At 35.9% G+C, this 13,053-nt stretch overlaps 1 protein-coding gene across 2 annotated transcripts in view; it reads right to left on the minus strand.

Moving 5' to 3' along the window:
* Positions 1-13,053, minus strand: part of NAA15 (N-alpha-acetyltransferase 15, NatA auxiliary subunit) — a 98,183-nt gene that overhangs the window by 2,622 nt on the left and 82,508 nt on the right. The window contains exons 16-19 of one of the 2 annotated variants that reach the window (XM_017502865.1): positions 10,903-11,011; positions 8,501-8,599; positions 2,009-2,155; positions 770-867 (exon numbers count right to left, since the gene is read on the minus strand). In XM_017502865.1, coding sequence (XP_017358354.1) covers positions 770-867; positions 2,009-2,155; positions 8,501-8,599; positions 10,903-11,011 — 453 coding nt within the window. The remainder of the gene's footprint in view (positions 1-769; positions 868-2,008; positions 2,156-8,500; positions 8,600-10,902; positions 11,012-13,053) is intronic. The other variant, XM_017502866.1, reaches the window with a different exon arrangement.

The following is a 13,053-nucleotide window of genomic DNA, read 5'->3' on the forward strand; positions in this document are numbered from 1 at the left end:
CACCATGTTGACCAGGATGGTCTCGATCTCTTGACCTCGTGATCCACCCGCCTCGGCCTCTCACAGTGCTGGGATTACAGGCTTGAGCCACCGCGCCCGGCCGGAAATGGGTATTTTTATTTAGCCCCTAGTAAACATATTTTTTTTGACACAGGGCCTTGACCTGTTGTCCATAGTGGAGTACAGTGACACAATCACAGCTCACTGCAGCCAACCTCTCAGGCTCAAGTGATCCTCCCATCTCAGTCCCCCAAGTAGCCGGGAATACAGCACCACCATGTCTGTTGTTTTTTTTTTTTAAGAGATGGGGTCTTACTATGTTTCCCTGGCTTGTCTTGAACTCATGAGCTCAAGCGATCTGCCTGCTTCAGCCTACCAAAATGCTGGGATTACAGGCCATGAACCACAACGCCTAGTTGAAAAACATCTTTACATCAGAATCTTCATTGAGACCACTGCATGCTCAGAAATACACAGGTATGAGGCGAAATCCAAAAATGACTATGGAATGTATACATGATTTTATTAAAACATATTTCTTAAAAAGTTATTCCAAGCTACAGATGTGAAACTAGTTACTGAATGCCAAGGAGCCTGGTGTGCGTATGTACACATACAAAACTCTAAATAAATTTTAAGGTAAGTTGTTTTTGACACAGATTCATAATGATTTAAAGAACAGTGTGTGTAAGTAACAAATTATTTTTCTTGGTGAAAAAAGAAAAAGTAGTTCAGTATTCTTACAGAGAGATTATGGAAAACTCTTTACCTGGAGGTTTCTGTTAGTAAGAGATTCATCAAGTGTTGTTGCCAACTCTATTGCTCGCTTCTGACTAGAAGGCTCTAAATAATATACCATTTTGGCAGCTAAATGAGAGGGAAACAGGAAATTTATTTCAAGGTAAAACCAACATCTTATCCTCTACTTATTTAGATATAAAATGCAAACAAGATATATGTGCACAGAGGATGTGGCACTTTATTAGAAAAATGGGAACAGCTACTGGAGACACTGTTTTAAAAAAAAAAAAAAAAAAAAAAAAACAACAACAATTCTGAGAAGATTAGTTTAATCATCCAAAGTAAGAGAACAATTAAGGTATACCACATATATCTACCCAATAAAATAGAATGTATATGCAAAACATGCACAGTAAAGGAGACTATGAAGAAACACAAGCATTCTAGTAATACTTGTCTTTTTGTGGTGGGACCGTGATAGTCTTCTTTCTGAAATAAGCAGAATAATTTGGGGGTTTGGGGACTATCCCATCTTGACAGTACGAGCCAAAATGCTGAATTCAGGATTCCACAAAGGCATACAAAGCTGGTGGGCTTAAGCCAGGTATTTGAAAAGTACTACCCACATGGTCCCATAAAGTCCAGATTTTGGTTCAGTGGCTCAGATCAGACCCTTGCCTTAGATTTCTCACAAACTCGGAAGATAATTTCAGGTGTTTAGCATTGTCAAGTCTGATACCTACATAAGAATGAGAAATGGAAAAGGATGGTCATATCTGAGTGAATATTAAGAGCCCAATGATGAAAGAAGAAATAAAAGAAAGCTCTGTCTTCATTTTATGATATACATTTAAGTTCAGTTACACCTGCTTCTTTGTAATGCCAATGCTGAACCAGAAGAGACTACCGACCTTGATGTATAGTGATTATTTTGCCGTAAGAAATTTTAAAATGTGTAGGAAGCATATATATATATGTTTGTTTTTGTTTTGATTTGAAACAAGATCTCATTATGCTGCCCAGACTGGTTTCAAGTGGTCTCCTGGGCTCAAGTGATCCTTCTGCCTCAGCCTCCTGAGTAGTTAGGACTACTGGTATGTGCCACTGTGCCCACTTATTTAAATTGCCTGTTTTCAAAGTGTCACAATATAACATATACACATTGCCTCTTCCATTCTAAAAATGCACCTTATATTATTGTTGATTCATTAAAATAAAGACTGAAGTTGTTTTAGAAGGGTAAGAAACAATAAAATTAAGTGATTACCTGATAATCTGTGTGGCAATGAATCAGAATTCCTTTTCAGAAAAGTTTCATTAAAATTCTTTGGATTCGTTGCTCCAAAAAGACGATTCATTTCTTGTTTTAATACTGTTCTAACTGTATCAGGTAAATCTTTACTTTCACACACTGCTGAATAAATTAAAAATAAAACCTTAGCAGTTAAATACTCTGATAAAGCTTACAGAAGTTTGTTTTTGTTTGTGTTTGACATAGGGTCTTGCTCTATCACCCAGGCTGGAGTACAGTGGCACAATCATGGCTCACTGTAGCCTCAACCTTCCAGGATCAACCAATCCTCCCACTTCAGCTCCCCCAAGTAGCTGGGACTTCAGATGTGCACCACCATGCCTGGCCTGTAGGAGTTAGATTACCTAATGATGAGGCCAATGAAACATGGCAATTATATACAAAGACAAGATAAAACCTACTGATAATTTAATATTTGCAAAAAGAGCTTACCTATATAAATTGATTGAGACAGACATGGTCTTGCTGCTGCCCAGCTGGATGGAGTGCAGTGGCACAATCATGGCTCACTGCAGCCTCAACCTCACCAGGCTTCTGTGATCCTCCCACCTCAGCCTCCTAAGTAGCTGGACCACAGGTGCAAGCTACCAGGCACAGCTAATTTTACTATTTTTTGTAGAGACAGGTTTTCGCCATGGTGCCCAGGCAGGTCTCAAACTCCTGGGCTCAAGCAGTCTGCTCGCCTCGGCCTCCCAAAGTGTTGGGAGTACAGGCATGAGCCATCATGCCCAGCAATATACATTTAAAAGAATATATGTCAGCAGAACAATCTGATGTTCTAAAGGCATTTAAAGACTTTCATTAACACAAGGTTCATTTCTAGAAAGGAACTGTAAGCAAAGTAGATGACAAAACATGTAGTTTCACAGCCTACTAAACCCCAAGAGCTCCTCCCCTCAACCTTATGGTCTGCAAAGCAGCAACTTGAGAACACCTACCTGGTAAATACTAACACAGCAACTATGTAGTGCTGAAGACAACAAATTTTCCTCACCCTCCCTATCTTCTATATCCAAGTAAGGCACATGTTTCAATTAAAAACAGAACAAAACAAAACATGGCTGATATCACTAACCTTTATTTCAGAAACTATATAAATTCAGCTATCACTATATAACAAACTCCCAAGGACCACCAAAGCATTTTCCTGTTAACAGGCTGGGCACCGTAGCTCGTGCCTGTAAACCCAACACTTTGGGAGGCCAGGGCAGGTGGATCACTTGAGGTCAGGTGTTTGAGACGCGCCTGGCCAACATGGGGAAAACCTGTCTCTACTAAAAACAAAAAAATCAGCCTGGCATGATGGTGTGCACCTGTGGTCCCAGCTACTCAGGAGGCTGAGGCAGGAGAATAGCTTGAACCTGGAAGGTGGGGGTTGCAGTGAGCCAAGATCATGCCACTGCATTACAGTCTGGGTGACAGAGCAAGACTCTGTCTCTAAATACATACATACATACATACATACATACATACATACATACACACACACACCGTTGTCATCATATTCCCAGGCCTTGGGATTTGGAGATGAAAAAGCAGACCCCAATTCCTCTGGATCGTATCCAAGTTATGTTTCGTTTCATTATCATTTTGGTATAAAGAGAGAGTCTGGAGCTTTGAAGCCAGAGAGACTTGGGTATAGATCCAGGCTTGGATAAGTCATAACCTCTTTGAACCTATTTCTGGATATATAAAACTGGGGCGATATCTAATCTAAAAGGTTTACAGTAAGGAAAAGCTACTGTGTAAAAGTGCTAGTTATGTAACAGGTAGACAACAAATCTTAGTTACTATTTTTATCACAGTATGAAAACATAAGTCAATTTTCCTTATGGCTGGCAACTTTGGTGATGGCTTTCAAATTTTCACTTCAATCAGATTATTTGTACTGTGACAAATATATATTCCATTTCCGTAACTTAAGTGAAACAAAAGTTTCACAGAACACTCACTGTGCACATATGCTGATCTTTTCTACACTATTCCATTTCTATTTTGGGTTTTCAAATGCTAGTAATGAACCACTATTAACTCAGTTCACTATCCTGCTAAAGGATCATTAGCCTAAGTTTAAAAAATATACTGAACCCAGTAGGAAGCATTATCTAAGTGAAATATTCTACACATAAATATTAGCTCAATAATTCACCAACATGCTCTTGGTTGGTTAAATAGCATTTCTTCTATTATTCTATAAAACTAAGTGGTTCAAAATAAATGAGTTACTAGTGAAATACTTTAGCTTAACCTCCATCATGGCTGTACTTTCAACTTGGTTTTGGTAATTTGTCAATGCTTGTTTTTCAGAGGAGAAGCAGGAATAGAGAGAGAACAGAGGAAAAAAAGTTATTGAAATAGGTCACAGCCAACTGCAATGAACATTAAATATCTCAAAAAATATGTATCTTCTGAAAAATAAAAATTATTTACATAGGCTTTGTTGTTTTGCCTGAAATGCTTTCAGGATACTTTACATGTACAAAGTATCTGCATAGTTTGTATCATAGTTGATAGAAGAGGGGTAGGCAAAGGGTCTTTATGGTTTTCATTATCTTTTTAAACTTGTTTTAATCAGATTAAATGGTCTCCCAGAAAAATTAAAACTGCTAAAAAAAATATTCTACAAAATTAGCAGCAAATAACTTCACTAACAGCTGATTCCAAAAAGGTTGAGGCACACTTAGTTTTCTTCTAAACTTTTCTGGATGTTTTCTTGGAAATTACAGTTCCAGAAAACTAGAGCTATAATTTCCAGGAAAATATCAATTACAAAAAGGAAAAAAATTCTACTGCAGTAAACCCCAGAATGTCCTATGGAATTTTGTGTAATGAAACTTTACCTGTACCTTTAAGAAAAGAAGCAACCTCAAATGTCACAGATTTGACACAAAAATCAGATGTCCTATTACTGCTAAAGAATAGTGGGCAGGGGAAAAAACTCTAAGTCTTTCAAAATGATAAAACTGACCAAAAAACATCAAGGCCTTAGGAAGTAGAAAACCTCTTACTACCCAATTACCTTCCACAGCAGGGTAATAAGTTTTGAGAATCAAGGACAAGTAATAACTGATGGGTGAGAAGGAAGAATAAAACCTTTTTTAAGAGGCTTCGATTTGGGTCCTTTGACATCTTAAACTAGAATGTTTGGTTCATGCTGTTAGCTTAGTAACTGAATAAATTAAGCAAGCACCAGAGGTTAAAACACACAATGAAAAGGTGGCTGATTCTTAGCAAAAGGGATTGCACAGGGTTCTCGGGCTAGCTGGCATTGTTAATAATTTGGGTAGAAAATATTCTTATTTTGTGTGAGGTAATGACCGTTCACTACTAGGTTACAATACAACTTAGTAAGTGATTACAACTCAAAATGGCAACATAAATGAGATTAAATAACACTTTAAAAAATTAATCAAATTAGGCCGGGTGCAGTGGCTCACGCCTGTAATCCCAGCACTTTGGGAGGCCGAGGCGAATGGATCACGAGGTCAAGAGATCGAGACCATCCTGGTCAACATGGTGAAACCCTGTCTCTACTAAAAATACAAAAAATCAGCTGGGCATGGTGGCGCATGCCTGTAATCCCAGCTACTCAGGAGGCTGAGGCAGAATTGCCTGAACCCAGGAGGCAGAGGTTGCAGTGAGCTGAGATCGCACCAATGCTCTACAGCCTGAGTAACGAGCGAAACTCCGTCTCAAAAAAAAAATAATAATAATAATGATAATAATAATAATCAAATTATTATTAAACAAGGTTTAAATAATAATAAATTAGAATATTACAGAAGGTTGGGGGAGAGATACATAAGTATAAAAAAAATCTCTGCAGATAAAAGAAAAATGAGTTTGCGCAAATGGGAGAGGAAAAAGACATAAGTTTCACTGTACATCAAGGCAGCACTTAGGAGAATATAAACACATAAGAAAATAAGAAGACAATATATAAGCTCCTTTTACTTAGCACTGACCAGAATGTAATTTAATTGTTTTAGGTCCTACAATTTTAACATTTAGAATCATAAAAAAACTTTAAAAGGGTATTAAATCATCCTAATAATAATAAAAAGACAGTACTCCTACATAGTAAATAACTGCATGTGGCATTTAGTAACAACATTGTTAGTATGGCAACATATCCTAGAGATTTGGAGGCTGCCAGTAACCAAATCTATGTAAAATTTTAATGTAAAATCCACCTTCACTCAGCAAAGTTTCCAAAACTGATGAAATAGGTCTGGAGACACTATTTTCCTCCATACTCTCCAGAAAGGTGTCTTTGAGGGTTTCTTTGTAAAGAAGCAGTTACAACAATGTTAACATGACCAATGTATTCCTGAAAAACTAATTATAAATATTTTTTTAAATTATCAAATATTTTACTTAAAGAAACCCTTGGGGTATAACAAAGATGACACTATTCGGCTATCTGTAGTTTCGCATATACCTTTATAGTACAGCCCTGTTTTCAACAAAGGCAGTGAAGCAGTCTACCCAACTTCTTAAAGGCTTTTAAGAGATGATGACAGGTCTTTACCACTGTAATTAAAGACAACTTAATTTCATTGCCTAAAGTCAGTCAAAATTCATTCACTTTGTAAAGTAATGATCATTTCAGCTGAACACATACAGCAAGAGGAATAGCCAGTATAGATTTTCAATAATTCTAATTATGAATCATTCTAAGTCCATGTGTGTTTTAATTTTCTGAAACCAACTGCTGAAAGAAAACACTCATGTTAACCAACCTACATACTGATTATAGGCAAATACATTTAAATATGTCACTTTTAATTTGTATTTCAAAAGAAAGCATCTAACTCAATAAAATTTAGGTTATTTTAATACCTTTCAGGAAAATCTGTATAAAGCATATAACAGTGTGTATATTATTTTTGAAAATACTTCATTTTGAAAATACTTTACATATACTCCATCTTAACTGAGAATAAATTAAAACTATTATTTCGAGCCTTGATTTTATGACTTATAATTACAAAGTTATTTTTCATACTACCCTCCCAAAAAAAAACTAGAGAAACTACTAAATACAGCAATTCTCTCCCTTCACGTTCTATAATGTGGTTGTGACTTTCATAATTATTTAAAATTGAGGAAAAACACTTCTACAATTCAGTTTCTGTAGCACAAATTATTTTTTGGACAAGTATAAAGCAAGTCTAATTTTTCTTGAAGGTCAAAATAATGATTTTTATTTTTTATTTTTTGAGACGGAGTCTCGCTCTGTGGCCAGGTAGAGTGCAGTGGCACGATCTTGGCTCACTGCAATCTCTGCCTCCCAGGTTCAAGCAATTCTCCCACCTCAGCCTCCTGAATAGCTGGGACTACAGGTGTGTACCACCATGGCCAGCTAATTTTTGTATTTTTTGGTAGAGACAGGGTTTCACCATGTTGGCCAGGCTGATCTTGAACCCCTGGCCTCAAGTGATCCGCCCGCCTCGGCCTCCCAAAGTGCTGGGATTACAGGTGTGAGGCACACTGCCCCAGCCAAAATGATGTTCTTAATTGGAACAATTTGGCATTTTTTCATGATTGGGATGCCTGATTTAATTTCATCAGTTTTAAATGTATGGAGTTGGCAATGAGCTAATATTATTTCCAAATTCTATAGATTATTCTGAAACAGGTTGTATTTCTCCTCCAGTCACTTAAAAATCCAAACAACAGTAACAATACAACCTGACTACAGGAGTACCTTATTATAAACTTACAGTTCTTACAGTAGAAAGAATATGAAGATGTTGGCTCTAGCCACTGTTGCATTACTAACTTTCTATCTGTGATACCTGGAATAAATATATTTTAAGGTCTCAGATTTTTCCCACAATGAAATGAGAGATGATTACTATAAAATTCTACCTTTTGGAGTCTAAAATTCTCTAGTTCTACTTCACATTAAAATTAATATAAAACTAATTGATCTGATTGTCAAAGTATTTGAAAACACAGATAATTGTTTTAAAGTACAAAAAAAATTTATGACCCAAAGAACCGTGCTAAGAAAATGTAAGGCATGCAAATTCAGATCTACAATACAGATAAATAAGGAGAAAACAAAAACAGTCAATTTGAAAGAGATTCTTCAATTTTAAAACAATTTACTAAGAAGTTTTACATAATGAAATGTGGTCAAAATTTCAACTTACATTTAACTTTTTAGAAACAAAAACAAAGGTGATTCTCAAATATCTGGATTGAATAATTCTATGTCAAAATCAGGTAGTACCTAGTCTTAAAATAAAAAACTTCATCACAAAAAAAGCCCTGCTTTTCCCTTAGCTAATTTAATATACACAGCTAATTTAATACACAACAGATTTTAAAGGAACAGCCTTAAAAATCATTGGGTTTATGATAAACTTGTACAGACCACTTATACAGTCACTAACAACCACTGTATCAAATATTAAGTAATGAAAAACAAAAACATACCAGTACTAAAGAGTCGAATCATACACTCATGAAGCCAGGGATGACTAGAATCAATAGCAAATGCCCTCTTTACTGATTGTAGCATCAAAAGAAACTTTTCTATAAAAAGAGAAAGATATATTTTGATCATGTGATAAGAGGCCTCCTCTGGAGGGCCAAGACCTCACAAATAGAAGAAGTAAATTTAGAGTCAATCACATCAGAACCACAAACATATGATTGAGGCAAACCATTTTCCTCAAGCTTAGCAACATTAGTTAATATTTTTCATATAACATACTTTAAGAAAAAAGGTTTATGAAATGTAGAAAGTTTAGGTGGCATTCAGCAATATTTAAACTAATTATATGTAAGCCAAGAAAATTTGAAGTGCTTTCATTTCCTAACCTTCTTTATTTCAAAATAAAGAAACCTTTCCCCCTACTTAGAAAATTTCATTGTATATGTTTGAAGGTATTCTTTTAATTTGTGACATGTGAAACAGCTTCCCTTCTGTTTGACTGTTCCTTTCCTGTTAATCGGTGACTACTCCTTTCCCCTCTAAAAGTAGAATAGTTACCAAGGTTATCTTTTCAGTCATTCTCTGATCTGTCCCCACTCCCATTCCCTGTATTTCCCAAGATTCGGTAGTATCTCCACTGTTAAATGGAAATTTGCACTTGAAAACTCAGTCTACTTCCAAGTTTTCTCTATAACCACCTCTTAGATAAGACTTTCCTAGTTTGGTACCATTTTCCCAATATCAAAGTTCAAAACCCAAGTCTCTTCTAATTCCCTTCCCTCGTCCCCAATCCTAAAAAAGCCAAACACACTGCCATGCCTTTGTCATTCCCAATTTCACACAACTGCAGTGGATTCCAAATGCTGGGGTTCTTTAGAGGTTAGAACACAGCAAAGAAGCCAACTGAATGGGGTAGATTGCCCTTCGCCACTTTAAGCAGAGCAGCTTTTGTATTTTATACTTCAGGGTTCCATTTAAGAATTTTTTAAAAAGGGGGCGTTGTATTAACTGTTAAAAGTTCGAAAATTACTGGACTATTAAACTTATTTTCCACATTATAATAATTGTGGGAAGAAGAAAATACAATAAGTATTTTAATCACTCAAAATTCTATCAATACAATCTATTATCTTTTGATCTATTTCTTCCCAGCCACTTCTATATTGTATACCTATGTAAATATATTAATAAAATTTCAATTTATAGGCAGTTCTGTATCCTACTTTGGAATAATATAACATAGCAACTTTTCCCCAACATCAATTACTTTTGATAAACATGACTTTCTTTTTTTTTTTTTTTTTTTTTTTTTTTTTNTTTTTTGAGACAGAGTTTTCTTCTTGTTGCCCAAGGTGGAGTACAATGGCATGATCTCGACTCACTGCATCCTTCACCTCTCAGGTTCAAGCGATTCTCCTGCCTCAGCCTCCGGAGTAGCTGAGATTACAGGCATACACCACCACACTGGCTAACTTTTTGTATTTTTAGTAGAGACACGGTTTCTTCATGTTGGTCAGGATACCCTCCAACTCCTGACCTCAGGTGATCCCCCACCTTGGCATCCCAAAGTGCTGGGATTACAGGTGTGAGCCACTGCGCCCAGCCAAACATGACTTTTTAAATGGATACTCATATAGAGAAGTACCATGTTATTCAAATGTTCTTTGGTAGGTACACGGTTTAGAGCAACAACCTTCTCTTTAATCTTACTAAACAGTTTCTCTTCCCTTTAATATGCATCACCTTTGTGACAAACTTTTTTCAATGAACCATTTGGATAATATTAACTCAGTACTCTACAATCTTATTATTTACTCTCTCTCTCTCTCTCAAAAATATATGTATTATAAGCATTCTAAACCTGAAAACCAAGACACTTTTCATTCATCTTTTACCTGCTCCAAGCAGTTCAGACAACTTCAATATTATTTACATACTCCTATGTTTTAATAGATACTTTTCCCTTCTATGTATCTTTTCCTTTAGAAATATAATCTATCCTTCAAGATCCAGCTCCAAAATTTTATCTTCTATTTATTAAAATCGCTAATAATAGCCAACATTTATTTAATGCTTACTGTATACCGGGTACTAGTCTAAGCTCTGTGTATTAACTAATTTTATCCACATGATCATCAGTTCTTTGAACCATATACATGGTAATTATATCTGACCTGAATTCTAGCTATGTATATACACATATATTGATTCTAGTATCCTAAAAGAAGTAATTGTATCATTATATCTATGTACATTCTGTTCATAGCAGGCACGTCTGTGAGAAAGCTGCATTGGCATTTGCTAAATAATCATACAATGGTGAAGCCATCAGTGTTGGGTGACTGTACCTAAGAAATAGAGTGATCAGTTTTATCAGGGCCACTATACCCTAATTGCCTACCTTTCCTAAAGTAAATCTCAAAGGCAAAAAGATGAGTCTCTATCTTGTTCTTCACCAAGTTCTTCAACGGTGTTAAAAATTTAATAGCTTCTTCCAATGGAGTTTCAACCTAACAAAAATAAAAGACATTACACAAATGGATGTCAGGTTCTTGGGGAATGTGATTTTATTCCACTAAAAATTCTTATTTTTAAAAAATAAAATCACTTACCAGTCACCCAGAAAAACACTGTCATATTTTAACCTCCCATAACCTAAACAAAGGGGATTTTGAATTCTAGAATTCTTCACTGATTTTTAACCCTAGATATTATATTATTGCTGGATAGGAACTATCCAAAAAGAAAGAAGTAGATAAAATAGAACTAGGAAAAGACAGTTAAAGAAACAGGTCAGATAGCCAAGGGGGAAAAAAAGAGATGTGAACAGGGATAAGGAGAAGTACAAAGGAAACTATAGAGACCATGACAGAATGAGTGACTGTTCTTATAATTCAAACAAAGTGAAGTATAATCAAGCTATTCAAAACAGTACACTGTCCATTCTGTCTTGCTTTGTTCTATAAATTGTATAGAAATTCATACTTATTTAAATGACATATTAACAGTAAGGTGGCATTTTAAAATATTAATATTTATAGAACAGTGTTCCTACAACTTTTTATTAATTACATAAATGTCATAGTAATTACATACTTGTAATCATTACTAGGCATGCATAATGCTATTGTGCTACTATTCTACTCCTGAACTGAATATTGAGACAATACTATTCCCTGTCTTATCTAAGGTGGGGCTGGAGAACACCACCATATTTATCAGAAGGGCACTGGACATCTGGATTCTGTATTTGCCTTCTCTCATTACAGAGGCAAGAACAATTTACCCTAATGGAAAATGGATTTGCCATATCTGTTCAACATGCCTCTGTCAGTACAGTAATTGTGGTTTCACCAAAACAGCTTCTGGCCAAGAAAAGTGTTTCACTGCATTGAAAAAAAGAAAAATAAAAAAAAAAGCAATGGAGTGAATTCTATGGGATATACCATATCCTAGTGTATAAAGCAGTTGGCCTTACAGGACAATGAACACGATACAGTTCAAGTGCCGGAATGTTTTCTTCTGAAGGATACAAGTTATAAACCAGAACCAGAAATCTCTAATAAATGTGGATTCAGGAAACAAGAGACAGAGGAGAAAATAAAGGCCCTCATAGGTATGACTTCTCCACACATTTGTACGTATTTTACTTCTTGCTCCCATGACTCCATATTCTACTAGATTGGAATTTGTGGTACAAGAGGGGAAATATTTGTATCAGAAACTGAGCCTGCCACCTAGTTGTATCAAGCCTTTCATGCCTCTAGGGTACAGACTGAAATGAGGGTCAGTGTATTGACCAGGGTAATTCACTATCAGAGAGATATGGCTGCTATTACAGAGGGCAATAAGGACTATAGGACAGGTGAATCAATACATTGGATTTAGTTAAATCAAGTACTTGAATTTGGAGAGAAGAGACAGAGAAATTAATTCTGTCTCAAACTTTAATAAACAAGAATATACTGCCCCAAAGGAGACCTCAGTTTGATGTTCTCATATGTAGTCTCAGTTTCTGCTTGCCTCTCAGAGTAAATCTAAATGTTTAAATATACATAGATAGCCACAATAAATCTAACTACACTATATATTTATTCATACATAGTCCAGAACAAGGTTTTATATATACATGAAAGCATGTAATCAGAAACATGAGTCTAAAATCAGTGTTTCAGGAAAAAAAAGTCAAAATATCCCTTGACAATCCTTTAAGCTGAAGACAAACAGATATAAAAATATACTTTGTATTATGCGTATGAAAACCATGTTTTCAATATCAAAGTAACAATCATCATTGCAAGATGTTTATACCAAGACAGGCACACAAGAACTGAAATGGACTATGGCGGTCATGCCTCCCAACTGATACTCAGTTGGGGTCCTGTGTTCACTGTGGGAAATATTAGATATAATTAACCACCATTGCCGGGCGCTGTGGCTCAAGCCTGTAATCCCAGCACTGTGGGAGGCCGAGGCGGGTGGATCACGAGGTCAAGAGATCGAGACCATCCTGGTCAACATGGTGAAACCCCGTCTCTACTAAAAATACAAA

Source organism: Cebus imitator, unplaced genomic scaffold (genome assembly GCF_001604975.1).
Source record: "Cebus imitator isolate Cc_AM_T3 unplaced genomic scaffold, Cebus_imitator-1.0 Scaffold303, whole genome shotgun sequence".
Taxonomy (NCBI): domain Eukaryota; kingdom Metazoa; phylum Chordata; class Mammalia; order Primates; family Cebidae; genus Cebus; species Cebus imitator.